The sequence below is a fragment of the Aptenodytes forsteri genome, unplaced genomic scaffold (assembly GCF_000699145.1).
Source record: "Aptenodytes forsteri isolate BGI_AS27 unplaced genomic scaffold, ASM69914v1 Scaffold479, whole genome shotgun sequence".
Classification (NCBI taxonomy): domain Eukaryota; kingdom Metazoa; phylum Chordata; class Aves; order Sphenisciformes; family Spheniscidae; genus Aptenodytes; species Aptenodytes forsteri.
This window is the reverse complement of record NW_008794627.1, coordinates 615,561-641,617: the sequence shown is the minus strand read 5'-3', so window position 1 is coordinate 641,617 and position 26,057 is coordinate 615,561. Positions and strand designations below refer to the sequence as shown.

Genomic DNA, 26,057 nt, shown 5'->3' with positions numbered 1-26,057 from the left:
AAGGCAACTCTGAGGATGTGTCTATTCTAATGTAGCCAATATCAGTGGGATTGATTCATTTAACTAGGAGGGGTTAAATCTTCCCTTTTAAAATATAGATTAGATGTTTGTAGTTTATGCCATCCGGAAGCAGGGAATTTGTGAGATGTCTTTGACTTATAAATTGACCTTGCGCTCTTTCTTTAAGTGATATTGAAATATCGCAGTCTTGCATACTCAAGCCCATTGATCAAGTTGCAAAAGAAGTTGGCCTGCTCCCTGATGAAGTGGAGCTCTACGGCCAAACTAAAGCCAAAGTTCATCTGTCAGCTCTGAAACGGCTGAAGAACCAGCCAGATGGCAAATACATTGTTGTTACTGGGTAGGTACTTCCTTAACTGAGGCATCGCTTACATGATGTCAAGGTGAATAGAAATTTTATTAGCATGGCTTGTTGTTGTATTGTCTTTTGGTAAGGTGACTGTATGGAGTGCTCTGGGTTTTAGTAAATCACCCTGTGAAAATCTAGTGGTTTGGGAAATAGATTTATCTCTTGTGGCAAATAGTGGGAATGTAGTTTAACATTTCTGTCCTTGAGATGAATTATTTTGGTCCGCAGGTCAGGGTTATGAAGGGCAGACTGGATCGTAGTCAAAGTTCTCCTAGTCTAGTAGCCTGCCTTCAACAGTAACTAGCAAGTTGTTTCAGAGGACAGTCTTCGACAGTTATGTGATAATTTGCTAATATCATTCTAGTTTCGAACTGATGAAGATTAGCTGAAGTATGAGCCAATCCAGAATTTGAATTTGCGTTAACTGCAATCACTGGGTGACTGTTTTATCCCTGTAAGTGTTTCGAGTCTCACCCACTGCAAGGGTTTAATTGTGTCTGTTCTGCTTTTTCACTGCAGGATAACTCCTACTCCCCTGGGAGAGGGGAAAAGCACCACTACTGTTGGTCTTGTTCAAGCCTTAGGAGCACACCTTCACCAGAATGTCTTTGCTTGTGTTCGGCAGCCTTCTCAGGGGCCAACCTTTGGTATAAAAGGTATGAGCTGTTCTGTTGCTTACAGTTGGACTAAACGGGGAAAGATGTCATTCAGAGATTTTATTCTGCTACATTGTAGTTTTACATAATTCTCAGTTACAATTGCATTTCTTAAAAGAAAAGAAAAACCTTGGGTAAGTTCTTCAGTGTTGTCTTCAAGTGCTGTGCTGGGATTTAAACTATGCTGCTTGACAGTAGCTGCCTTCTTAAAGCCATTAAGCAAGCACATGTAATACCACTCTGGGCTAGAGAGACCTTTATTTGCATTATTTGACTATTGTCTCTCTGTAGGTGGAGCTGCAGGTGGTGGCTATTGTCAAGTTATCCCCATGGAAGAGGTAATTCTTTATACAAAGCCTCATTGCACATATAACTCAGACCTTGAAGAGATACTACAGTCAGATAACTTACAAAATCTTTTTTGTTTATGGCCCAGCATAGCACTACCAAGAACTGGATGCTTCATTTCAGCAAAGCTTTTTTTTTTTGTTTAAAAAAAACCCACAAAACAAACATCTTTGGTTGTTTCAGAAGGGTGCCTGCATGGTCAGGGAAATTCATAGAACTGGGAATTCCCAGTTCCTCTGTTCCCTTCCCTTCTTTGCCCTGAATTGCTGTATACCTTTGAGCAAAGTACATCCTGTGCCTCTTTTTCCCAGCACTGAAATGAAGAAGATAATGACTTAATACGTTTTGGAAGCATATTAAGTAGTTCTGTCAGCAGCGGTGGTCACCGACTCTTTCTGTGAGCTGTTTTGGTGTACTTGTGTTTTAGATTACTAACATGAAATGGGAAAAGGGAAGTTGGGAATCGGTAATGCCAAGACCTCAGCCTGTGGGGGACTGGCACTGCAGCATATTTCTGATGTGACTTGGCAACAAGTAAAATCCTGTGTCTGGGGGCAGGGAATTGAAAGGCACGTGTAGCACGTGCTCTCATGCTTCTTTCAACTCTCAAAGTAATTGCCTGTAGAATTCTACCTTTGTCTTGTGCACTATAGATTGACACAGGGCAATTTTAGAAAGAAAAGCAGAAATGATCAAAAGGGCTGTTCATTCCAATTGATGCAGCAAGTCCATAAAAGATAAAAATGTTAAGGAGGCAGAATGTTGATTTTAGTCAGGTGCCAAGGACATGTGTGAATGATAGATGTGATAGGAAGAATAATCTCCTCCTCTTTGGGAGTGTTAATAAGACAAGCCAAAATACTTGACTGTGTGCAGCAGCGGGAAACAGCCCCACTCTTGGAACCAAACTGGCTGAAAGGACTTTCTTTAAGTATGACCTACGTGGTATGAATACACATACTTTTGTGGGGGTGTTTTAATCAGTGCATGTCTCATAAAATTAAAGTATCTGGAGTCACTAGTTACAGTAATGACCTTGATACATCATTTGATATTTCTGCATGCAACTTTTATCCTACAAAAAGATTAGCAAGTGAAAAACTTTAGAGTTCATACTGCAGAACCAAGGTAGTAATAATTGCTTCTTGTTGCATGTATGTAGAATGAGGCAACAATTAGCATTTACTAATTCGGATTTATAATCAGTGTGTGACTAGCTGCATTCTGCTTTTAGCTATCTAGTTTTTAAGACCACAGTAGCAAGGCTTCAGCAAAATGGTATTGTAAGGTCTTCTGTCATATCTCCTCTTCTGATGTCCCCTTTTCATCTTCCTCCTTTGCTGCTCTGCTACAGAGGAAAAGGATTGTTTTAACAACACCTTTTATTCCCCTGCCATAATGCAGGTTTGTCACTTAAGCTGTATGTCCCAAGCCATTTGTCAGTATAGGTACAGTGCAGCCAGATGACTCATGTAGACAAATCCCCTCAAACTATCTTTTAATGAGATAGAACCAAGAAAACTACTAGCAGTGTCACTGTGTAGTACGTGGTCTACAAGTTCTGCCTACGATACTGTGTGTTTGAGTGGTTAGCTTATGCAGAGCTCTGTGCAACCACAGCTCTACTGCTAGCACTACACAAGGTTGCTAGTTTCAATTTAGCTCAGATACCTTTGTGGGAGCAGCAGCAGCTTCAGCTAATATATGTGTGAAACCTGTTGTGCAAATAATGAGAGTGGGTCAGAAGGAAGGTGAAGGAGGAGCAATGCAGATGTGCCATACCATGGTCTTCTCAGGTGTCAATGAGCCTGTGACAACTGTTCTTGTGAAAAAAAAAAACAAACCAACAACCTTTTTATTTGGAAGCTTCGTTCTGGAAGTTTGTAAAATGACATAAATGTGGGGGAGGCATTTTTCTGTTTTGGAGAAATTCTTTCCTCTCTTCCACATACTATACTGAGCAATCTCTCTCCCTCCACCCTCACCCACTTTAACATTGCTATTAATACTTCTCTTTCCATCTGTCTACGATGAATTGAAATAAATGAAAATCGCAGCAGGATGAGGTAACTGATATGTTTTATCTCCTCTAGTTTAACCTTCACCTCACCGGTGACATCCATGCTATCACTGCAGCCAACAACCTGGTCGCTGCTGCAGTCGACGCACGTATATTCCATGAGCTAACTCAGACTGACCAGGTACGATCCTTTCTTATGATGTATTTGAGCCCAGCCCACTTTGGCCAAGATGTTTTGGGTGTGCCAGCAGTGCTAATTAACTACCTGTTTCATTTTGCAAGGCTCTCTACAACCGTTTGGTGCCTTCTGTCAATGGTGTTAGGAAGTTCTCAGACATTCAGATCCGAAGACTACAGGTAAGTTCACTGGTTTCACATTGGTTTCTGGTTCTGTTCCATTTACTCATCCTTTACGTAGGCAGAGCTGGGTTACAGAAACCCTCATGTTGTCCTCTAGGTCATTCTGCTGGCATTTACTTTTTACATAAAGTGTGCAGAAGTGTGGTAGCCCTTCTTACAGCACAGAAAACAGTGAGATGCAGCCCCAAGGGGAAGAATCATTAATGTAACTCTCTTTAGCATATGCTGTATGAGTAACAGAGTGGGAAGAGGCAAAGGGATTAGTGCCCTTTATTAACAGTGTCAATTCAGTGTCCTTAAAGCAGTTTAAGAAAGGACCAGAATCAGTCTCTGTACCTCACACCTAGATGATGTATAGCTAGAGATGAATAGTTCCCATGTGACAGCTATATAGATAATGCAGCACAAAAAAAGGCAATTTATAATATTCAGCAAAAAGAGAACATAGAGAATTTTTTGTCTTATCCAGATTGAGAAAACAGAGAAAAATGGAAAAAATACCTGTCCCCTACATTGCCCACTCCTTCTCTCTCCAAAAAAGAATTCCCAGTTAGATGAGTAGCCCTGTCATTGAGTGGCAGTCCCTGAGCAGACCACAACTCTTCTGATCCTCAGAAATTAATGTGAGCTAGCATGTGTCCCTGACTTCTGCAAAAATGAGGATTAACGGAGGAATAGTTTTGCACTGGGCTTGGACCTTCTGGCTAGGAGGACAGCCTGGGGCCTGCTAAGCTCATTCAAAGTACAAACCTGTTTGTACAGTATTCAGGCTGGATCAGTTGCCCATTTGGAAGTCAGCAGCAATAGTCAGACTACTTAGGAAGCTAAAACTCCGATTTATTAATTGGCTATGCCTCAACCATTAGAGAATGTGTGGTTTGCTTCCACTGCTGAGCAAAGAAGCTGTGTCATACTGCTTGGTGTTCCTGACGGACTGCTGAAGGAACTCTACCCTAACCACTCTTATTAACGGTTATTAAATGTTGAGATGTGAACGAGATGCTAATACTCCAGAAAAATGATATCTTTTTTTGATTGTTTGTTTATTTCTGTTTCTAAATGATGTGCTTGAAGAGGAAGAGAACAGACTTTCTTCTTCCCTGCTGTTCTTCAGGAGAAAAATACGACTTAGCTGTCTAGTTAATTAAAAAAAGCTTGCTTGTTCATAAATCAACTCAATCGTTTTCCTCATTCCTAAGCTTGCGCTTGTATCAGGCTTCTTGAGATAATTCTTCTCTCAATTAAGCAACTTGGCAAACTGCCCATCCTCTCAGTATGTTCAAGATCAGCTTTCTGGGATGCTGACAGCCTTGTGACTGAATTGTTTAATTCCTCCTTTGTGCTGCTTAACCAGCATGCTGAAAGCAGTGTCTTAAATACGTATGGCTGTGTGCAGTGACCCTAGGCAAACTAATGAGAAATGGATGTAAGCATGTGAGACTAATGATTAGAACAAGGCGTGTAAGGAATTGCAGAGCTTGCTCTCTTACTCTTTCTGTAGATGCCTTGCGCAAAGCTTGGTGACAACCTGCCCTAATGAGCTCTATTGTTTGCCTTGCCCTTTACTAGCTGGCCAGCAGCAAGCTCTGCTTCCAGATACACACTGATACAGATCATCTTACGTTGTTGTAGGGCCTAGGAGAAGGGGCACCAAAAAGGCAACCCCTCCTTATTTCTGAATTTGCAGGTGCTGCTGCCGAAGGCTCATTGCTCTAGTGAAAGGTTCATTTCTGTGAATCTTTTCATTATACCTTTTTTTTCTTTTATTTGTCCTTTCTTCCCATAGAAATTGGGTATTAACAAAACTGATCCTACAGCTTTGACAAAGGAAGAAGTAAACTTATTTGTGAGATTGGACATTGACCCAGGCACCATAACATGGCAAAGAGGTACAAGAGCTATTAAATGAAAGAATTGTTAAGAAACAAAATGTGCGTCAAAAGAAAGGTTTGCAAGTGCAGCAGGAACTGTGGTTCCTGGGAAAATGGGAAAGAGGGCAGGGCTGGCCTCTCCTTCTGAGTGTTTGGTGGGATAGAGGCCTGCAGCTGGGATCCCATTTCTAAAGGGTCTGACGCAAGGGCTTGAATCTGCTCTGAATTCACAAAGATTAAGACTTCACTAATTGGTGCAAGTTTGTGTTTCTGGATTTGTCAGTCACTGAGAGAGTTGAGTTTGGCAACTGTAACCAACAGCCTTTTTACCTGACTGAGAAAGCTCTGTGAGCAAGGAGAGGGTTCTGCTCTGGGATTAAACTCAGTTTTAATCTGCCCACTTGCTCTGTTGGGGAGTGACAGCAAATAAAGGCCAGATTTTTAAAAGGTTTTTAAAGATACCTGAAGGTAAGATCAGTCTCTGGTCTGGCAGATTTAATATTTCACTAGCAAAAGAAATTTCAAATATGGACATGTTTTCCTGATTTAGATCCCGAGAGTGAGTATTGTTTTTTCTTCTTTTTATTAAAACACAGTGTGAAACGTATTCTCCAAAATTTGCTTCATAACCTGTAATGGGGCTAAAGTAGTCTGCCTCATGGGAAATATTTTATAAAATACTTAGAATTTTTCAAGCATGTAGTAAGAAACAGCAAATTTAAGCCAGCATTTTATAGCTTGTGTTTCCAAGGTAATTTGAGTTAATGGGGCTGTGTGAAACTAGTCTCACTAAAATGGTAGAATCTGACCATTTTATCACATAACTTATAAAATGATAATTTTTTCTTTGGGGTTGTAATAATTTCCTGATTTCACATTGACTAATGATGGTGAAAAAGCAATTGGAATAATACTAGCAGCTCTGCTTTTCAGAGAGGCTTTGGACTTGTGGTTAATGCACGCGAAGGGAGGTAGACTCCCTCTGGATGCAGTGCAGGGTCTGCATGTGGCTGTGAGTATCTTAACTTTGTTGCAGTTCAGTTTTGGGGAAGAATCACATTGAGTAGCACTCACCATTCTTTAGGAGAGGATGGTATCTCAAACTGCCATTCTCTCTTCCTAGGTGATCTAGCTGAGTGTTTGTAATAGGGCATAGATGTGACTTATGACTTGCAACGTGACTTCTCATCTTTCTCTCTGCATTCCTCACAGTACTGGATACAAATGACAGGTTCCTTAGGAAAATCACTATTGGACAGTCTCCAACAGAAAAAGGCTTCTCACGAATGGTAATTGTTCCCTTTTCTTGCATGTTTTAAAAAGTATTTTGAAAAATGTGGTACTAAAGCAAGTTTCTGTAACTCCAGATATTTCCATCTTTTACCAGTACCTTGTTAAAGAGCAAGCAGAGAGTCCCTTCAACCAAGCAGTTAAATTTGCTACCGGTGCAGTGTTTAGTTCTATTGTCTGTTCCCTCCTTCCCTGTTCTCTCCTGAATGTTGGCTTCCCAAACTGGGATGACTGTGGCATAATAACAGTGGTACACAAGTGCCCTCTGTAAACGTGATGCATGGCAATGGCTAATCTTCACCACTGCAGATGCTTTGTGTGGGATGTATCTGGCCAAAACTAGACACAATATCTGAGCTTGTTGTCTAGATTCATTATATAATCAATAGAGTAAAATAGGCAATCTATGCTGTGACTCCTCTCATCCCTTAAGTAACTGTCAAATTAATAGTTCAAATGAATTGTGCTCAGAAAAGCCTCTTGCTATTGACTTGAAATGTCCCTAGAGTGCTTAGCTTTGATGGAGGTGTCTGCGTTATGTCAGATGAATTCTACCCTTCATTTCCTATAGAATCTGATTTTTTTTTTTTTTTGTCATTTACTGTACTGTTTAGTGATAGTCAGATGAGTTAGTAAGCTCAGTCTTCAAAAATATAATTTGTTAGTGTTAAGTGTTCTTACATGAATCACTAATGTATGTGCCAGGGGAGAGTCATGTAATAGCAATGGAATAAGTAGTTTTTACTTAATTTTGCAGAAAAAAAAATCCAGTTTAAAATGGCCAAATTAAATGAAGCATGTTCTGAGAGTAATGCTTTGGATTTCTTTTGTATTTGTATGTCTGTATTTTTATTTTTTTTTATGATGGTGATGATTAGCCTTGTTTCAAGAATTTAACGGAGGTAAGGAGTGTTGCTAGGGAATCTTGATGAGTTCACATTCTTTATTCATCTCTTGCAGGCTCAGTTTGACATCACGGTGAGCAGTGAAATCATGGCAGTTCTAGCACTCTCTGATGGGTTGGATGATATGAAAAAGCGACTGGGCAGAATGGTAGTAGCTTCTAGCAAGAGAGGAGAACCAGTTACAGCAGATGACCTTGTAAGAGAGTCATTCAGTTCTTAAATGCTTTTTCCTATTACTTCTGAAGGCCCTTGGATTGAAAAGCACAGAGACAGTTCTGTACAGAAAAGTCCTTAGCATATAGAAGATCAAAGATGAAATCTTAGCCCCTGGAGTTAATGAGTATTTTACTTCAGTGTGGCTAGCACCTTACCCAGAGAGTGTGTGTGTGCATGTGACCTGGGCATGGAAAAAGAGTCCTGTGTGATGTGCTGTGTGTCAAGTTGAAGCTAGCACCATAGGAATTAATGGGGAAATACATGGTGGCTTCTAGATAAAAGCATATTTACGAATCGGAAGAACTCAAAATGCATCCTGCTGGCCATCCTGTTTCTCAGGCTCCCTGGAGTGAGGAAAACATTGAGCAGGAACAAAGCCTCATGCAATTTTAATTACAGATGATGAAATATCTTATTCTGGGAGGCTGTGAATGCTATAAAAGCCAAACCCTTTGCAAAAAGTGCAAGGTCTCTGTAAGGCAGCCTTTGACAAGGGACACAAATCCTTTATTTCCACTGCATGAAATGCTGAATGTAGTAGCACTGGTGATGTCTATTGCCGGTACGTAAAGCAGTCCTAAGCAGCAGTTGCAAGCTGCAGCCCTGTCTTGCAGCTGTCCATACAATAATTATTACTACAGTTCTTGGCATGTTTGTGGAGTGTGTCAACTAGCGCTCTCACAAATGGTGCTTCAGCGTGGTTTCAGGGGAATAGCCTGTGCCCCAGACACTTCTTCCAATAAATGTTTTGAAGATGGCAACCCTGTTTGGAGACAGGAAGGGAACTGAGCCCTGTATGTGAACTGTGCCCTGCCACTTGGCCTCAAGACAGAACAGACTCAGGACTGTTGCACTAGTCAATAGAGATATGATATTGGTGCTTACTGCTGTCCTGTATAGAAGGTATTTCACAGCCTGCTTTGCAAAAGACAAGAGTATTACAAATTTGCATGATGTGGTGTTAATGAGGTTTGTCTTGCATTTTCTGAATGAACATTTCCAGTGGGATAGAAGAATCCGCAGGGTGGGTATCCTGACCTGTGTTTCCAGCAAGGTGGGACACAGCACTAAGGCTTACCTAGCTCTTGCTATCTTGATGTGGGTGGTTTTGTTTTCTTGTGTGTTTGGGGGACTTTTTTGGTTTGTTCTACTTCCTCCCAGGATAAACCTAAGCAACGGTAGATCAGCCATGTGGCCTGACTCTGGCCTTGCAGGACAAGGGCTAGACTGGGAACCATTTATCTGTAAATGTTCTTATGTGAGATGTTTGTTGGGAATGAGGGCGGGCATGTGCCAAAGTTCTGTAGGCAGCTTTGAGATGTTAATTCCTACTGCTAGCATGCTGCCAGTTTAACCTTAACTACCTGAGTTACACCCTGCTCTGGAAAACAGGAGTCTCTCCTGCCTGCCCATCAGCAGTGGAGGCAGATGGTGCTTGGGTAGGGAGTTGCTTTGAGTTTTATGCAGAGTCCAGGTGATAGAAGTCTTTCACCTCAAGATTTTTTTACCTTTTTTTTTTTTTTAAATCTAATTATATTTAATTTTGTCCATTGCAACTGCAGAATGGAGGATGGTATCAGACCTGTCCAACAGGTTCTCTTGAATGTTATATGTTTGCACTGATGGCAGCCATTGGCTTGCATCGTTAGGACTGTGTTACATACTCCTCATGCAGGCAGAAACGTGGTGATTACAGAGACCAGACTGACACAATAAGATGTCTGGGTCCTTCTGCTGTGATATAATCAATGTCATGAGTGTGCTACCAGGAAGCACAAAGAAACTGGGAAGAAATGTGGAATCAAAAACTGACTACAGGTTTTTAGAGATGGGATGTATTGAAGTGCCGTTGAGTGACACAGGCCTGAAATGTCTCCATGGAAATGTTGCTCTGTAGTTTTCATTATTCTGGAGATGACTGAAGTTTAAAACTTATCCATTAAATGTTAAATAAGCTTTCATGTGGCAAGATTGAAACTAATGAAACAGAGCAGTGAATGTCTAAAAAAAAAAAAATCTTTCATATAATTGAGTGCTGCAATCCAATTGAAATTAAAAGGGAAGAAAAAGAAATCATGGTTCAAAGTTTTCATAACTGCTGTGAATGTTTGGCTCAGTACCCATGATAGCAATTCTAGTTACTTTTACAAGTGCTGGGTAACAACCAGTTTGGTTTCCACTGGACTGTGTCAGTCACAAGGATGACCAAACCCTCATTTTCTCTTCCCAAAGCAGATGTGGATGAAATCACAAGCTTTCACTTTGCAGGAAGCAGAATTGCAGCAGGGTATTATTGCTGCACCTCAGAGAAAACGTGGGCTCCAGTGTTTGCCCTTCATGATGTCAGCCTGGTCTTTCTCACGAGCACAGGGGTTCACTTTAAAAGATATTTCCGCACAAGAGACTTGGGCAGGATGTAGCAGCTTGTTATGACATTTTAAGGCCAGTGGAGCCTAGTTGCTGAAATGAGGAAGGAAAAAAGTCCAAGACAAATCTACCTGCAAAACCTAAGAACACTGCTTTGTGCCACTGAATAGGCTACAGTAAATCATATGTACCTAAGGGTTACTCTCTCGCTGCTATTGTTTACTAACCTTGTTACAGCATTGAAACAGCAATTGTTCTTTATGCCTTCAATACAAAGTGATGGCCAAGCAAGGTCACAACCAAGAGGCTGCCCCCAGCAGAAATCACAGATCCTCTTACAAGAATGTAAAGGTCATTATTCTGCTTTGCCCTGGTTAGAGTTAGTTATATCTAGAGCAACTGCTGGTTCTGGTCCTGAAAGCTCACCAGGACAAAAGCAGAGCCTTGACACTGCATAGGAACTGTCTCAAGGTCTTGGTACATCTGGAAACTGATTGCCCTTTTTTTTTCTTTTAGGGAGTGACTGGTGCTCTGGCTGTCTTGATGAAAGATGCTGTTAAACCAAACCTCATGCAGACACTAGAGGTGAGCACAGATGATTTGCTGTACCTGCATTTTTAGAGCCAAGAAGCAACCGGTTTAGTTTATTCATCACAATCGGCATGGGATTACTCGGCTTAGAGTTGGAGGTCTATTGTGGTTTCCTACCTAAGGTTCAGGGCTAGGGGAGAAGGCTAGCTTCTTTCTAGGTCTGCCATTGGCATGTGGGATGACGCCGAGGAAATGCACCAAACTTTGTCGTGTCTCTGTTCTGTTGTCTTTAATGCCAGGAAGTGTTTTGGGAATCTAAATGGTGTGGATGCAGGAGAATGGCAAAGAGTTGCTGGGATTTAGCCATCCTTTTCCTAAGTGGATTAATATCTCCACTTGTGCAGATTATTATAATCCTGTTTGCCCTGTAGTCTGTATTACGGATAACAAATGTTTGATCAGGAGGCTTTAAGATCTGTCTTCTAAAAGAGTTTTTCTTTACCTTCAAGTACTGTAGTACTTAGCTCCTGAAGTGCCACAGATTTGCTAAATTGTACCCTCTGATTCTCTTTCTCTCCCACACCCCCCCTTTTCTAGGGAACACCAGTGTTTGTTCATGCTGGACCTTTTGCCAATATTGCACATGGGAATTCTTCAGTGTTGGCAGACAAAATAGCACTGAAGCTTGTGGGTAAAGAGGGATTTGTTGGTAAGTGTGTGGGGTGGTTTTTTGTTTGCTGTTTGTTTGTTTTGCAGGGAGGGATCTGCCTTTTTTTTGTTGTGACTGTCTTTGGTTTTTTTGTCTTGGAAGAAGCTTCTGATTTATATAATCAGAGCATGATTTCTCCACCCAGCAACCTCTCACAAGCTTCTTTTCTTTTAATTCCTACTCTAGTTACAGAAGCAGGATTTGGTGCAGACATAGGCATGGAGAAATTCTTTAATATTAAGTGCCGCTATTCCGGTCTCCGGCCTCATGTGGTGGTGTTGGTTGCTACTGTCCGAGCTCTGAAAATGCATGGAGGAGGGCCTGCAGTAAGTACTAGGCAAGGTTTTCTTTAGGCTTGAGGGGCTGTTACTGTTGTTCTGATCCAGTCACTTAAAGCCCTGTAGGGTTTGATCTGCTTGTAATTGTCTTGAGATTTGCAGTTGTAAGAGGAATCCATATGTCCCTGTTGCTTGTAAGCTGCTTCATTGTAGTATGTTACAGGTACATACCTGCTTGTTTTATTGTCCTAATGAAGTGCTTGTATGCTGGGGCACTTGTGATACTACCACAGTCATTTGTTGTATTGTGAGTGCATCTTGCAGTCTTTTATTCTTCCTTTTTTTTTTTCTTAGAAAAAAGGATCAGCCTGGAGTAGAATGTTGTAATTTGATGCCATTTAATAAGAATCAAGCACAAATTGCTGTCATGGATAAAAATCTTGTGGAGTTCCATGTTTTTTCTTTTTTCTTTTTTTTCCCAGGTCACTGCTGGGGTACCTTTACCAAAGGAGTACATGGAAGAGGTAACCTTCTTTAGCTGTTGTGACAGTTGACCAACTAACTGTGGTCATGATGCGATATTGTCATGCAGTGCATGCCTGGATAGCTAGTGTGTCATCTCTTTTTAGCTGCCAGGGAAATGCTTCCTCATACAACCTGTAATGTTCGGGGGCTTTTTTGGTGTGTTGTTTTTTTTTTTTTTTTTAATGATGTTACTTTGGCTCTGCTCTTTCAAGCATTTATTGTACTTGACCTAGCCAGTATTCAGAGCCTTTTCGTTTCTCCTGAGCTTGTGCAATTGTCTGTGCACTCAATTTTTCATAGTAATATCTACTCTGTGTCCCCTGACCCTCTCAGTATAGAGTAATTGCTTGGCTGAAATATTGTCTCTGAAAATATTCAGAGTGCCTCTCTAATTACTCTCTTCTTAGCAGCAGCAGTTTTTGTTTTTATTCCCCTCTCCTCCTTTGCAGGCAGAGAGGAAAGTGAACTAAAGTCTCAGCTTCTATCCTTGTGCCTTGAATGGTTGTGTACACTTGGCTAATTGGTCTGGCTCTCTATATTGCTGCAGCTTTTTCACTTGTGGAGCTTCTGTATGGATTATCCTTTGCATAGGAAGGGATGAAATGTCTGTATTTCCATGAATAGTCTCTGATGCTGCAAAATGTAAATATGTGTAAACTGAAAGCTGTTGCCACAGGCTTCAAACAAGTGTCATGAAATTCACTGCTAATGATATTTAATACATAAAGAGGAATGCGTCAGAGAGGAAACTGAGGCTTTACTGTGAGGAGTTAATGAGCACGGGTATTAACTTACTAAGAATAACAAAAAAATGATAAAAAGTAATTTCTCTTACCTTGGCTTGGCAGCTGAAACCAGTGATCATTAGAAGTAGTCATTCCTTTTCCTGTCTTCCATCCAAGAGCATGCACTGGTCTGGACTGTTCAGAAAGCAGCACTAGGGATTTGCCTTTATTGTTTCATTCCTGTTTTGACATTTTTATCATTAGCTGTGGACATAGTGGATTTGGAACAAAAGTTTCACTGCCCCGATAAAACGTGCTTTTTGCTTGCTGTCTTCTTTACAGAATCTTCAACTGTTGGCAAAAGGCTGTAGTAACCTAAACAAGCAAATCCAAAATGCACGGATGTTTGGTGTCCCAGTAGTAGTGGCTGTCAATGCTTTCAAGTAAGTGAGCGGGGACATAGAAGTCATGCATGGGAATAAAATTGTGGCACTTTATATGCTATGTTTAACACAAACTCTTGTTTTCAGTACTGTCAATGTACTGTTTTGCAGCATTTTGCATTGTTGGAAGATGCTGAATAAATAGGGGAGCTCTGCTTAGTCCTTTCAAATGCATTGCTTAGTTTAAATTAGCTTAGGATTTTATGATCAGTGACTATTACCTGCCATCACTTAGACCCTGACTGGCCAAATTACTGTGGACAAAAGGTGCCTGTGACTATGTGGAATCTAAGCTTATAATAGATGGTGAGGTGCCTGTGCTGTCAACCACACTGTTCAGTGGTCTGCTGTATGGAATAATTGTGTCCCTCTAAGAAGCATTTTGGGCTCTGCATGTTGTACTGCACAGGAAATAGAATCTGTGTGTGGTCTTTTTATGCAAGCAGAAGGGCTTTGAACTGGTGTGTTAAAGCTGATGCCAGCTAAGGATTCTTCATCTGAAGTAAATGCATATTGGCTGATTTAGAGCAGTTACGGTTTTTAGCTTGCTGTGTGCATGTGAGATAGATAGATAGATAGATCGATCTATCACCTCTAAATCAGCAATACTAACACCTTTTTGAGTTTGCTTCTGAAAACAGGAGTTGCATTGCCGATACAGGACAGATACAACAGGAAGTCTGGAACGCTGCTCTGTCAGTAGTCACGGGTTTCTGCACGTAGTTCCAGAGCTACCTGTTGCTGTCTGTTCCTCTGTGGAGTAGCTTCCTTCACCAAGGTGGAGAAGGCTGTGGTGGCTAGCCCCTCAGCAGCTTCCTTTTGGCTGGATTCTGTAATTTCTTTAGACAGCTTTTGGATGTTGTCAACAAGAGTGAAAAATGGTTAGAACAAACAGTTAATTTACTGTGTGTGCATTCTGGTACAAATGCACGAACTTTTCTCCTTGCAGAACAGATACAAAGGCTGAACTGGCCCTTGTAGTACAACTGGCAAAGGAAGCAGGAGCATTTGAAGCTGTGGAGTGCACTCACTGGGCAGAGGGAGGTAAAGGAGCGGTTGCACTGGCCCAAGCTGTTCAGAGAGCATCGCAGACACCCAGCAACTTCAGGTTCCTCTATAATGCGGAGGTAAGAACTTGCAGTATTACAGAGGTACTTTGTAAGGTGGAGATCAGTTGGTTTCACTAGCTTAAGTTGCTGAAGGCTGTCTGGAAGGCTGCTCTGAGAAACTGAGAAATGTTATGTTTTAGAACATAACACTTATTCCACCAGTCTCAAAGACCTAGTTACTCCGTTCTTGTTCTTCTGACTACCAAGTGAAATATTGTTTACTTTTGACACTGAAGGATGCTGCTGTGACTCTGCTAGAGATGACAAACAGGTTTCTACCATGGCACCTATGTTCCAGGGTAGCGGGAAGTTTACTTGAACTTGAGACATGCATTCCTGTCTGCATGGACTGGAACAAGCCTGACCAAACCTGTTACCTTACCGCGGAGCTTCTGGGTGCACTTGTTGCTCAGGATGGGAATCTATCCAACAGGCTATGGAACAGAACTTGTCCATTTTTAACTTTTTTTCTTCTCTGCAAGTAAGGCTTATGGAGTCACACTACAAGTCAGGGTGGAAGAGTGTGTGTGTATTTCTAATAACTTTGTACTTAAGCAAATTTGACAGATGACTTGGAGGTAATGAATCATAGAATACCAGGTTGGAAGGGATCTCAAGGATCATTTGGTCCAACCTTTCTTGGCAAAAGCACGGTCTAGACAAGATGGCCCAGCACCCTGTCCAACCGAATCTTAAGTGTCCCATGTTGGGGAATCCACCACTTCCCTGGGGAGATTATTCCAATGGCTGATTGTTCTCATTGTGAAAAATTTTCTTCTTGTGTCCAATTGGAATCTCCCCAGGAGTAACTTGTACCCATTACCCCTCATCTTTTCCATGAAGTCACTGTTAGTTCCCAGGTTATGGCCTGAATCCTCCTTTAATAGCAAGCACCTATTCAAGAACCTAATGAGGTACAGAGCTATGTCATTGTATCTATTTTAGCTCTTTAACAGATGCTTTCAATTTTTCTTCTTTAACCTGTTTTATTTGTGCTTTATTTAACCATTAACTTGCATTCCCTCAGATTATTTTTGTCTGCTTTTTGACTTAGACTTGAGAAACAATAAAGATGTCTCTTTTGCAGCAAGGGTAATTAACATGCAAGCACAGCTTATAAGAAATAACTGGTTTGTATCTTTTTGTTTCTGACTGTAGTAAACTAGCTTTGCCCTCTTACCAAGAGAAACAACTGCAACAAGATAAATGAAACCTGTTCTGAAAACCCTCAAATTACTGTATAGCTACAGCTATATATATATGTATACAGCTATACAATTACTGTATGTTCTACAGCAAATGGGAATAGCTCTTGTATCTGCAGGTGGGCACTGCACAACACGTATGAAGGATTGTGAAGCTGTTGTGATGTTATGGCTCTTTGCAGTTTGGCCACACTGACTTGCCTGTCCTTTTTTTTTTTTCTAGCTCCCTGTTATAGACAAGATTAGACTTATTGCACAGCAGATCTATGGGGCAAGTGACATTGAGCTACTTCCAGAAGCACAGGAGAAAGTCACCGTCTACACTAAGCAAGTGAGTTTTCCACGTCACCTGATACCAGTGGTGCTTTTCATTTAAAATATTCGTATTGAACAATGGTGTTCAAACTGTGTGTGAAGGGAATCATCACTCAAATCATGTCCTTGTGCAGGACTCATTGGGTGCTGCTATGGCAGAGGAAGAGAAGGTGGTATGGGGAGGGAGAAACTGGCCCTGGCTTCTAGTGGAGAAGACGGAACTCATCTGGCCCAGTAGCACATCTATGATAGTGTATGGGGAGAGAAGAGCAGGAGGATTCAGTGATCTTTCTCAACTGTACTCTCCAATCCTTCAGAAATTTGGGAATTAGGGAACTGCAAGTGGTCAGACTGGTGCTAAATAGTCTCTGATAATTTTTTTTTAACCTTGTTCCACTGAGTTGTCTAATCAGTTTTTGAACCCATATGGATTTTTGGCAGTGGCAATTATGTTGGGGAAAGAGTTCTACAGGTGATACAATACTTCTTGTGGAAAAAAGTCTACTTTTATAAGTTTTGAACCTGGCATCTGGTTGTTGAATTAGATGCTTTCTGGTTGTTGTGTTGCTTTTACTCTTCTCCAGCATGACGTTCTTGTGAATTTACCTGCTCCTGCATTAATGAAGGTCTGTAAAGGGCTTTGAAGAGAAGAGCAATGTGAGAACTAGCCATTCTTTGTTTACAGTGTGCTTGAATTTGCTTTTGCAGTCCGTTTACTATGGGCATATATAGTTTCTCACTTTCATGTTTCTTGTATATTCCTTTACAAGTCTATCAAAATACCATAGCTATGTAATTGCTACTTCCTCACGACCTGCAATTATATTGATCAAACATTTCTAATTAACTGACCTCAGCTGAACAAGAACTTTAGTTCTGAGCTGTTTAAATTAACGTTTTGGGAACAGAGTAGAAAGTAAGTTGGCTATCAAGGTTGTGTTTTTTCCATATCATTAATTTTTTCCTCAGTTGGATGTGCTGGGGGCCATGGTGGTTCTTTCCTTAATACTTAATACTTAGTGGGCCATGGTGGTTCTTTCCTTAATACTTAGTGGGGGCGGGGAGAGACTTTGAGAGAAAAGGAATGGGGATGCAGAATGGTCAACAGATCTGATAGGCTGTGGATGAAGCAGTTGGTGAGGAGTAAACTGTCCCAATAAAATGTCTGATGTCTGCAGAGAATGGCAGAATAGAGCAATTACTTGTGTACAGGAAAGGTTACTGGTTTTTCACTTACTTCTCTCTTCTTTCTCTCTCTCTCTTTTCATTGCCTTTCCCAGGGATTTGGAAACCTGCCAATCTGCATGGCTAAAACTCACTTATCATTGTCTCATGACCCTGAACGAAAAGGAGCACCTACAGGTTTTATTCTGCCAATCCGAGACATTCGGGCCAGTGTTGGTGCTGGATTCCTGTATCCGCTAGTAGGAACGGTACGTGATTGAGTGAAACCCTCAAGTGTGGGGCAAGGAAAAAACTTCATGTGCATTCCAGTAAGCAGTTACAAAAGGTATCTTAAATTAGGGGAGTCCTTGTCATTTACAGGTGGTTTTAACAGTCCAGTGTATTAGATGCCTTTTAATAGCTTTTTTTCAGGGGGGGAGAGGGAAGCTAAAATAGACCATCTGACCATTTGAATACTTGGCAAGCCCCCAGTGTACCCCTCAGGTCCCACATCTCTGTCTTCCTGGATTTTGAGGAAAGGCTGAGCTCTGTAGTTAATGAATTCTGGGAACTGCAGTCTGTTAGAAGGGATGGGAGAAATCCTTGGCCCACCTGATTGCCGTTGTGACTTTGCATTCCTGATGAAAGCACTTTGCACTATTGCAGGTGAGGTCTGTACACCTGCAGATCAGGGTAGAACAAGACAACTCCTCCAAAGCTTACAAAGCAACTTCTGATGAGAAATCTCCAGAGTGAAGCTGACCTGTACTGTTAGTCATTTGTCAGTCTCCCCTCCCATTTGGTTCTCAGGGGTTTGCTGACCATCTGTTTGCTGTTCAGCCTGCATCAGTTCCAACAATTCATTTCACTGTGCCCTTGAGTTTTTAGTTTGTGTTCTTTGACTTGACTGGCATAATGTCAGCTGAGAGGAGAGAGAGCAGCTACAATGGAAACAGGATCCTGGAATAGCTTTGATATGAATTGCCTGGCTGAAAGAGGAGCTACCTGCAAAATGAGCTGACGTTCAGGTTTGCATCCAAAGAAAGAATGTTAGGATGAAAGGATCCACTGGAAATCTTATCTGGGAAATCTCTTCTGGGCAAATGTTAAGTAACTTGTTAGATTATTTTAGGGGATGGAGCAGTTGGAGCAAGCAGCTCTGTCTTTTTTTTTTTTTTTTTTTTTGTGGACCTGAACCTTTTTCTGAAGTCTTCATGGCAACATGTTTTGTTTTAATAAGCTTTCAAAAGCATTAGAGGTGCATGGCTCAGATGATGAAATTTGCTCATTTATGAGTTGGATTGCTTCTTCCTTCAAATGCTAGCTAGAGCCAAACATTGGATATCTTTTTTAATTCTTAAAAAAAAAAAAAGGAAAAAAAAAGAGGTAGGTAAGGGTTTCCAGAGTACCCAACGTAAATAAAATAACCGCATCCTGATTAAAGTCTGGCTCATCCATCTTTAAAAAGAGTAATGTGTGTTTTGGGATAAAATGAAAGATAGCATGCTTGTTCCTGTTATTAATGACATTTTTTTGCAAGCCAAGATTTAATCAAACAATGATTTACTTTATTTATTTTTTTATAAGCACTGGAGAAGGAAAGGGTACACAGCATTAATGAGCTACACAAGAGAAAGATGTTTTCAGACATTAAAGCTAACATTTTTGGCTCTTTTTCTGATGTCTGCAGTTTCTATGAAGTTGGACTCTTTCCTTTCTGCTCCCTTCCCAGATTCCCAATGTTTTCTTGGACATGTAGTAAATCATGGTGTTAATTCTACCAGAATTAACAGTAAGTCTTCTGGTTAGGGACCTGAAGATCACTCTTCTGTGATGTCTACAAAGCCAAGGAAGGGATGTCCTTTTGAGAAGCAATCCAGGGCATTTTGAATCAGATGACTATTTTAAACCCATTCAGGAGGAGGTGTGTTACCCTCAGAATAAATTTTTGGCAGCAGCCATTGAACTGTGAGCTGAAAATGCAGCAAATATGTAACTCTATGCAGAAGGTTTTATGAGAAATTTGAGGTGAAATTAATCACTGTGCATGTGTATTCTTGTTATCTGAAGTTAATCACAAAGGTATGTCACATTTTATTTTTTCTCAGCTTCTGAGTTTTGGGGTTTTTCCCTTTCTGGCTCAAAGTTGAAGCTGTTGTACTTTAATGAAATACTTTGAGGCTTTAAAAGAAATATAATTACAAAGATTATCTAGATTTAACTTTGAGCATGAAAGATAATGAAAGTGAAATAAATCGTTGGACTCAAATTGGTTGGATTTCTTTTCTGGTGCTGCTGATGAACTGAAAACAAATTATTTATTCGGCTCTGCTTTTTTAGTTCCTAAATGGCATTTTTTTGGAAGTTCCACAAGTGCAATAAATAATACATTCTTAGTTGGTATTGGTTTTATTTGAAATCTTGCAAGGGGATTGATAATATCCATGTGGTCTAATTTTTTCATGTAAGTAAATAGTGTGAATTGCCCTGTGTTCTTTTTCAGCACATGTGGTATTGAAGGGGAGGAGGATAATGGAGGAAAAGTTCATTTCTTCAGCTCTGAAAAAAACTGAGTGCATTAAGCATTGTAGACACTTGTACAGACAATTAGTAGCCTGGATGGAAATTATCCTGTACTGCATAGAAATTCAGGGTTTAAGCAGACTGTCTTTAAGAAATAGATAGCGGAGTAGCCACTGTGGACTGCCCTGTGGATAGGAGAGGAGGAAAATTGACCGTTCTTTTCAAAATAGAAAGTGCAAGAAATAGTAGTCAGACCTATCTTCAGCAATATGGCACCTCCTACCCTGTTGAATGTCACTGTCTCAGCTCCTGCTGTGGCCCTCTGAATCTGTAGGTGGAGATCTGCAAAGCTCTAGGATTCTTCAGTGATAGGTAAATAAATAGGAAGTGTCTTGCTCTGCATGACCGGAGACTGGCAGTGACTATGGTGAGAACAGGAAAACCCTTCCAGGCACTTTGTATCTCTTAATACCTTGGCTCTTGAGAGCAAAGTATTCATACAACTAAACATAAAGACAAGGAATGAGGGTCTTCTCTGTAGTCCCCCTGTTCTCTGTCTGGGAAAGCAGTGGCTCTGACAAAAAACTAGTGCAGTCTTAGAATTCATTACAAAGAGTAGACTTGAAGTGATTTTTACCTCCACATAAGCCATGCAAGACCTGCAGTGGTACGGTACATATGGGACTGGTGATAGCACTTGTAAATGGCTTAGGAAAATGGGATGGGACTCCAAAAGCTCCCCGAACAGTTTTGAGAACTGCAGAAAACGCCTGACTAATAGAGCTTTGCCTCCTTGCTGCTTAGCTTATTATCAAAAGGAAGATTGGAAGGTAATTTGATTAGTGTGCAAAATAACTTGCTCGGGGAGAAAATACCAGGTTGCCAAAGAGATCTTTAATCTAATGGAGACAGGCATAACAATACTGATTGTGAAAGCTGAGGCTGGATGGTGCAGATAGAAAATGAGACCTTGAATTTTTTATTAAAGGGGTTAATGACCACTGGCACGAACTACCAAGCATGGTCACAAGTTGCCCACCTTTGTAGAGCATCCATGTTTAGCCTACATGTGCTGCTGGGCTAAACGCTGAGTTAGGGAAGGGGAAATCCTGTCAGCTGCATTAGTAAATCAGGCCAAGCGTAGCCCCCGCCGGCCGTGCATTCTGCAGCTCTGAAACTGGGTACTCGGCAGTGGGACAACTGGAGAGGACTGGCCTGAGGCTGGCGTAGTGCTGGCAGTTTCAGTTCTGCCACTGCACAGCCCTTCTGGCTTGAACACCTTGGAAATGTTCCAGTCAGGAGAACTGACTTCTCCATCTCTATTTAAGCTTTATCCAAAAAACCAAACTATTTAAACTCTCTTCTCAACAGTAATTATTCCTAATTATTTAATACTTCTAGTTCTAGACTCTTACAGAATTGTAATCAACTGAGACTTTATAGTCGGCAAAGTTGTATTAAAACATGTATCCTCATTTTAATAACCAGGAAACTGCCACAAGTAATTATTGTCTCGCCACAGCAAAGTCCACGAATGCTCCTCTAAGAGTTAACAGGTCAGCTGGATATCTAAGTACTTTGCCAAATCTTGGGCTTAGTCACTGGCAGAGGCAGAAGCCAAACTAAATCCTCATCGTAAAAAAAACAAAAACCCCAGATCTGTCTACTGAGCCAGGAGTTCCTGATTCTCACGGTATGCTTCAAAATGCTATGTGACCATCATCCAACTAGTATGTACATGTGCAAGGAGCTGCATCGGCTGCTGCCATCGTAGTCTTCAGCAGTGATTTAGTATTACCTCTTCTGCACGAAACTACGCTGCTTCCATTTTAACATTTATCTTTTGTTGTCCAGATGAGCACTATGCCAGGACTTCCTACAAGACCCTGTTTCTATGATATAGACTTGGACCCAGTGTCAGGAGAAGTAAATGGGCTCTTTTGAAAGGAATTATTAACCCAAGGTAGGTGCTTTCTTGAAGGCTTTCAATATTTGGGCTTTATTTCTCATCTTGAGATAATGGAGTTAAGCCAATCTCATATTATGCCATATGTTTCCAAATGACATTTGATTATAATTCAGCCTGAAAGTTGCCTGCAGTACTATATAATAGTAATTAAATTTATTTTTCTTTTTAGCTCCCAGAAGAACACCTGATGAGTCATGTAAACAGAACTATGGCCTGATTTTTTTTTTTTTTTTTTAAGTCAAACAAGATATGACTGAGAATATAGTGCAAGAAGTGACTGGAAGGAGGAGTCCTAAAGAATCAACCACTTATTTTAATCTGTAATAATTTTTAAACTGCTGTGTCCCAAGCTAGTTGATACTGAGCATATAAAGCATTCTTCCTCTACAAACCTCCTGCTGCATAATTGTAGCTGAAGCAGAATACAGAAGCTTGAGTTTCGTGACCTCTCTTGATTTGGTGACATGATTTTAATAATTAAAAATCCTAAAGCTGGAGCTGTTTGAAACAGTCTTGGGACTTAATTGTCTTAACCATAGGGTTTTTGTAGCATATATTATCTTTGAAAGTCTTGTACACTGCATACTCCTATTTGCCATACTGAATTCTATATTCCACTTCTCGAACTGTGCTCTGAAACTGCACTGATGTCATTTAAAAGAGGGAGCAAGGAGGAATCCCCTTTGCTTCTCATCTCTCTCCAGAAGTGCTTACCCTGGCTTCTGCTGTGAATTATTCCTGCAGGCACCTGAGCCACATCAAATTTCCCTTTTAGAAAGCCCAGCTGTGACTACCATATTCTACTATTAATGGAAATCAACCCTCTGGATATCGGATCTGTAGGGACTGGATCTCTGGCCCGTATCTGTGGCTTCTACCAAATGTGTCTTTTGAACCATTTTATGCTCAACAATAAGTATAGTTACACTGTTGACGAGCCTTGTTTCCTAAGGTATCTTTTTGGTGAAAGACAATGTGAGTAGTGATCAAGTCATTTGTAGCAGGTTTTGTCAGCAGGCCAAAAATCATTTTGTAACATGAAAATATAGTTGCTGCCAATTTTTTAACTAATACAAATAAACTGGTAAATATTTCAAGTGCTTTCTGGGTTTTAATGTATGCACCGAGATTATTGAAGTAGAACTTACTTCTGTGATTAACTGTTCACAGCAGCAATCCTAGTATTGACAAGTAGAAGTGATTATTGCAGTAATCAGTTGCCTGCAATGCACCACTGCGTGTGCACGTTCAATCGTGTTTCCTTTCCTAGGTGCTGTGTGTCATCTGTAGGAAATAAACTACTTGAATTATTCCGTGAATTTGAGACACTTGCAGTTGACTGCAAAAGATCTGAATTAAGACTTGCGAGGCCCATCTGCTTGCATCAGAACTGAATCTAAAAACATTCCGATTTCGGTGAGAACTCGGAGAATCGGGATGTAGGTGTGCACCAATGTAAGGGCGCATCTGTAGTACACAGATACTGTGTGTGTATATATATGGAGAGAGAGAGATCTATATCTCTCAAGTTATTCAGTAGGGGAGAATAATTATATAAAAATTACCTGGTTGTCACAGAAGCAAAGACAGAATAGCTTAAATTGTCGTAAGAGCATTTGAGATGCATTCACAGCCTCCTAAAATTTTCTTTTCGATGGTATTCAGCTGAGGATTTATCAGCAGCCAGGTCTGCCAGAGCACGCACAGGCCACTTGCAGGGGGTCAGAAGGGGTGTTCCCCCGTTGCTGTCCCAGACCCCATGCCTGGCTGCAAGTGCCTCTTCACCTGTGGCACCTCGGCCAAGCCTTCCCTTGCAGCATCAGCTCTGGCAACCTGCTTCCAAGTCTGCTGTCAGTTCCTACATTTAATTTTCCCTGCTACACTGGTTTCCTGCGAGCGCTCTGTGTTCCACCTTCATTTTTTGCTTATGAAAGATGGGATAAGTGCAAATTTATGCAAAGATTAGCCTCCTTTTAGTTTAGCATGAGATCATAGACGTGTGCTTGAGAGAGATGGTTCAAGAGGTTGCTAGCCCACCTCCTGCAGTGAGGCAAAGCGGTGGCTCAGGCATGCAACTGCTGAAGGGTTTGCTGTGCACCGGGAGAACTGGAGGCAACAAAGCATAAGGGCCAAAAAATAGCCCCAAGCATCTCTATAGGTTAGTGGGGAAGCTTTTCTAACCTGCACTTTAAACCTAGTGGGATGTGAGCTCTCCAGCGTCCCTACTCTAGGTCTTGCAGGACAGATTCATAAATAAGTTGTTTTTTCTTAACTCTCTCCTTTGCAATTAAGTGTGCCAGATAGTTCTTGCCTTATCAAATAGGACACAAAGGACACTTAATCTCTTCTAACTAAATATTGCAAGGCTGTCTTCTCTTCCCGTTGCTTAGAGGAAAAAACTAATTGCGTATGAATTTGTTCTGTGGGCTATTTGTGGGCCCAGAGCCCTTAGCTGGTGTTAGGGCCATCCGTTCCCCTAGCTGTGCTCTAATGAGAGTCTGGCATCACATCATGTAAGAAATCACACAGATTTGGGGGGGGAGACAAACAAAAAAGGAGAAAGCGTTGCTTGGCTGGCTTGCCGCACATCACCTGCACTTCAGTGTGGGCCCAGAAAGAAAACCGGAGCCTACAGCTGGGCCAGGATCTTCTTTCAAGCTTATCCATCTTCTGACCAGACCCTCTGCTTGCCGCGGACCCTGTTATTTATCTCCCTTGCACTGTAGCCTTCGGTGCTACCATCTTCCCCCGGCACGGCAGGAATAATTGAATTCCACGCGAGGTGTTTCTGAATGGGATTGATGAGAACCTGCCTCCTTCACGCCACCCCCGAGGCAGCGCATACACATTAGCCATCCTCGTTACCGCTGCCTGCTTTCCTCCCTCCTTGCCTCCGACTGCGACGAGGGGAAAATCTCCTGCACTGAGGAGCCTTGCTCGGCTTTAATGTGGAAGTGGATTGTAATTAGAACCCACCTCCCACCCCGGGGAGAGAAGCCATATCCAAATGAAGATGATTATCCTGAGTGAATGTGAGCAAACGCATCTCACAGGGGAGCTTTTAAAAAGGCAATTCCTTGTGGTTGCTTGATCCACTTTTCTGCCCTACTGGCTGACATTTCAGCCAAAAGAACCCATTTTGCACCTTATTTTCCATGAAGAAGCTAGGGAGGGGGGAGGCCATGTGCATTTTTCTAAGGCTGGCCTACAGTGGAAGCCACTCGGAGGTTCAAAGTATGCTGCTGCGCCTGGTTTCTTATGTGCAAACATGCTGTGGAGCAGTTAATGTCCTTAAAACATTAGTGGGCGTCAGTCAGCTCCCTGTGGAGATGAATGAATGGGACATTCAGGCACCTCGAACTATAGTTCCATGTAGTTTGTCGGCTGCACTTGGTAGTCCTTTTTCCGGAGGCCCTACTATCAATCATAACAGCTGGAGATGCAATTTTTTTTAAGTCAGATCTTCAGCCGCTTTGGAGAAAAAAGGCTCATATGAAAGAGGCACTTTCTCCAGTATTTTGGGCAAGGATTAGTTTAAACCCAAGAACTGGCTGTCCTTACCACCACCTCTGAAGGTGTAGCTCCTGCAGTGACCCAAACAGTGTGTGCTTAAAGCTGCAAAGGTTTCAGGTGGGACAAAAAAAAACAGCTGCCAAGAGTGAGACCCCCTTCCTTCCCACACAGCCAGGCAAATGCCGGATCCGCAAATGCCGGCGGTCCCTTCCTCCCGGGCGTGCGTCCGCTCTCTTGGAGTGCCTCTTGCTGCCGTTGGGATCCAAATTGAAAACCACAGCTCAGTTCTTAGGAAGACCTTTGCCTTGAGCATTGTTTGCGGTTTGCGTGTCTGCTGCTCCCGTGCACAACCTGGGAGGGGAAGAAAGGTTACTCTGCGAGAGAGAGGGAGAGGGATCCTGCCTTTCCAGAAGGGAGGGATGCTACCCCACAGGCAGGGAGAGATGCTGCCCCGCAAGAAGTGGGGGTGCTATCCCATAGGAGAGAGGGACGCTACCTTGCAAAAAGAAAGGGATGCTGATCTGCAAACAGGGAGAGATGCTTTCCTGTAGGAGGAGGGACGCTGCCCCGCATGCGGGGCTGGGCCGGGGTCCCGGAGCCCCCTCCCCGGCCCCACGGTATCCGGAGGCTGCCAGCGGGTACCCG

General features: G+C 41.8%; 1 protein-coding gene across 1 annotated transcript in view; it reads left to right on the top strand.

Moving 5' to 3' along the window:
• The window catches only part of MTHFD1 (methylenetetrahydrofolate dehydrogenase, cyclohydrolase and formyltetrahydrofolate synthetase 1), a 34,411-nt gene extending 12,016 nt beyond the window's left edge, over positions 1-22,395 (top strand). Inside the window, exons 10-27 of the mRNA XM_019470508.1 lie at positions 188-361; positions 890-1,026; positions 1,318-1,364; positions 3,468-3,575; positions 3,677-3,751; positions 5,541-5,643; positions 6,838-6,914; positions 7,876-8,016; positions 10,920-10,988; positions 11,532-11,643; positions 11,830-11,969; positions 12,404-12,445; positions 13,514-13,614; positions 14,564-14,741; positions 16,152-16,259; positions 17,524-17,676; positions 21,785-21,893; positions 22,069-22,395. Of these exons, the coding sequence (XP_019326053.1) occupies positions 188-361; positions 890-1,026; positions 1,318-1,364; positions 3,468-3,575; positions 3,677-3,751; positions 5,541-5,643; positions 6,838-6,914; positions 7,876-8,016; positions 10,920-10,988; positions 11,532-11,643; positions 11,830-11,969; positions 12,404-12,445; positions 13,514-13,614; positions 14,564-14,741; positions 16,152-16,259; positions 17,524-17,676; positions 21,785-21,874 (1,855 nt within the window). The 3' untranslated portion in view covers positions 21,875-21,893; positions 22,069-22,395. The remainder of the gene's footprint in view (positions 1-187; positions 362-889; positions 1,027-1,317; positions 1,365-3,467; positions 3,576-3,676; positions 3,752-5,540; positions 5,644-6,837; positions 6,915-7,875; positions 8,017-10,919; positions 10,989-11,531; positions 11,644-11,829; positions 11,970-12,403; positions 12,446-13,513; positions 13,615-14,563; positions 14,742-16,151; positions 16,260-17,523; positions 17,677-21,784; positions 21,894-22,068) is intronic.
• The last annotated feature ends 3,662 nt before the right edge of the window (positions 22,396-26,057 follow it).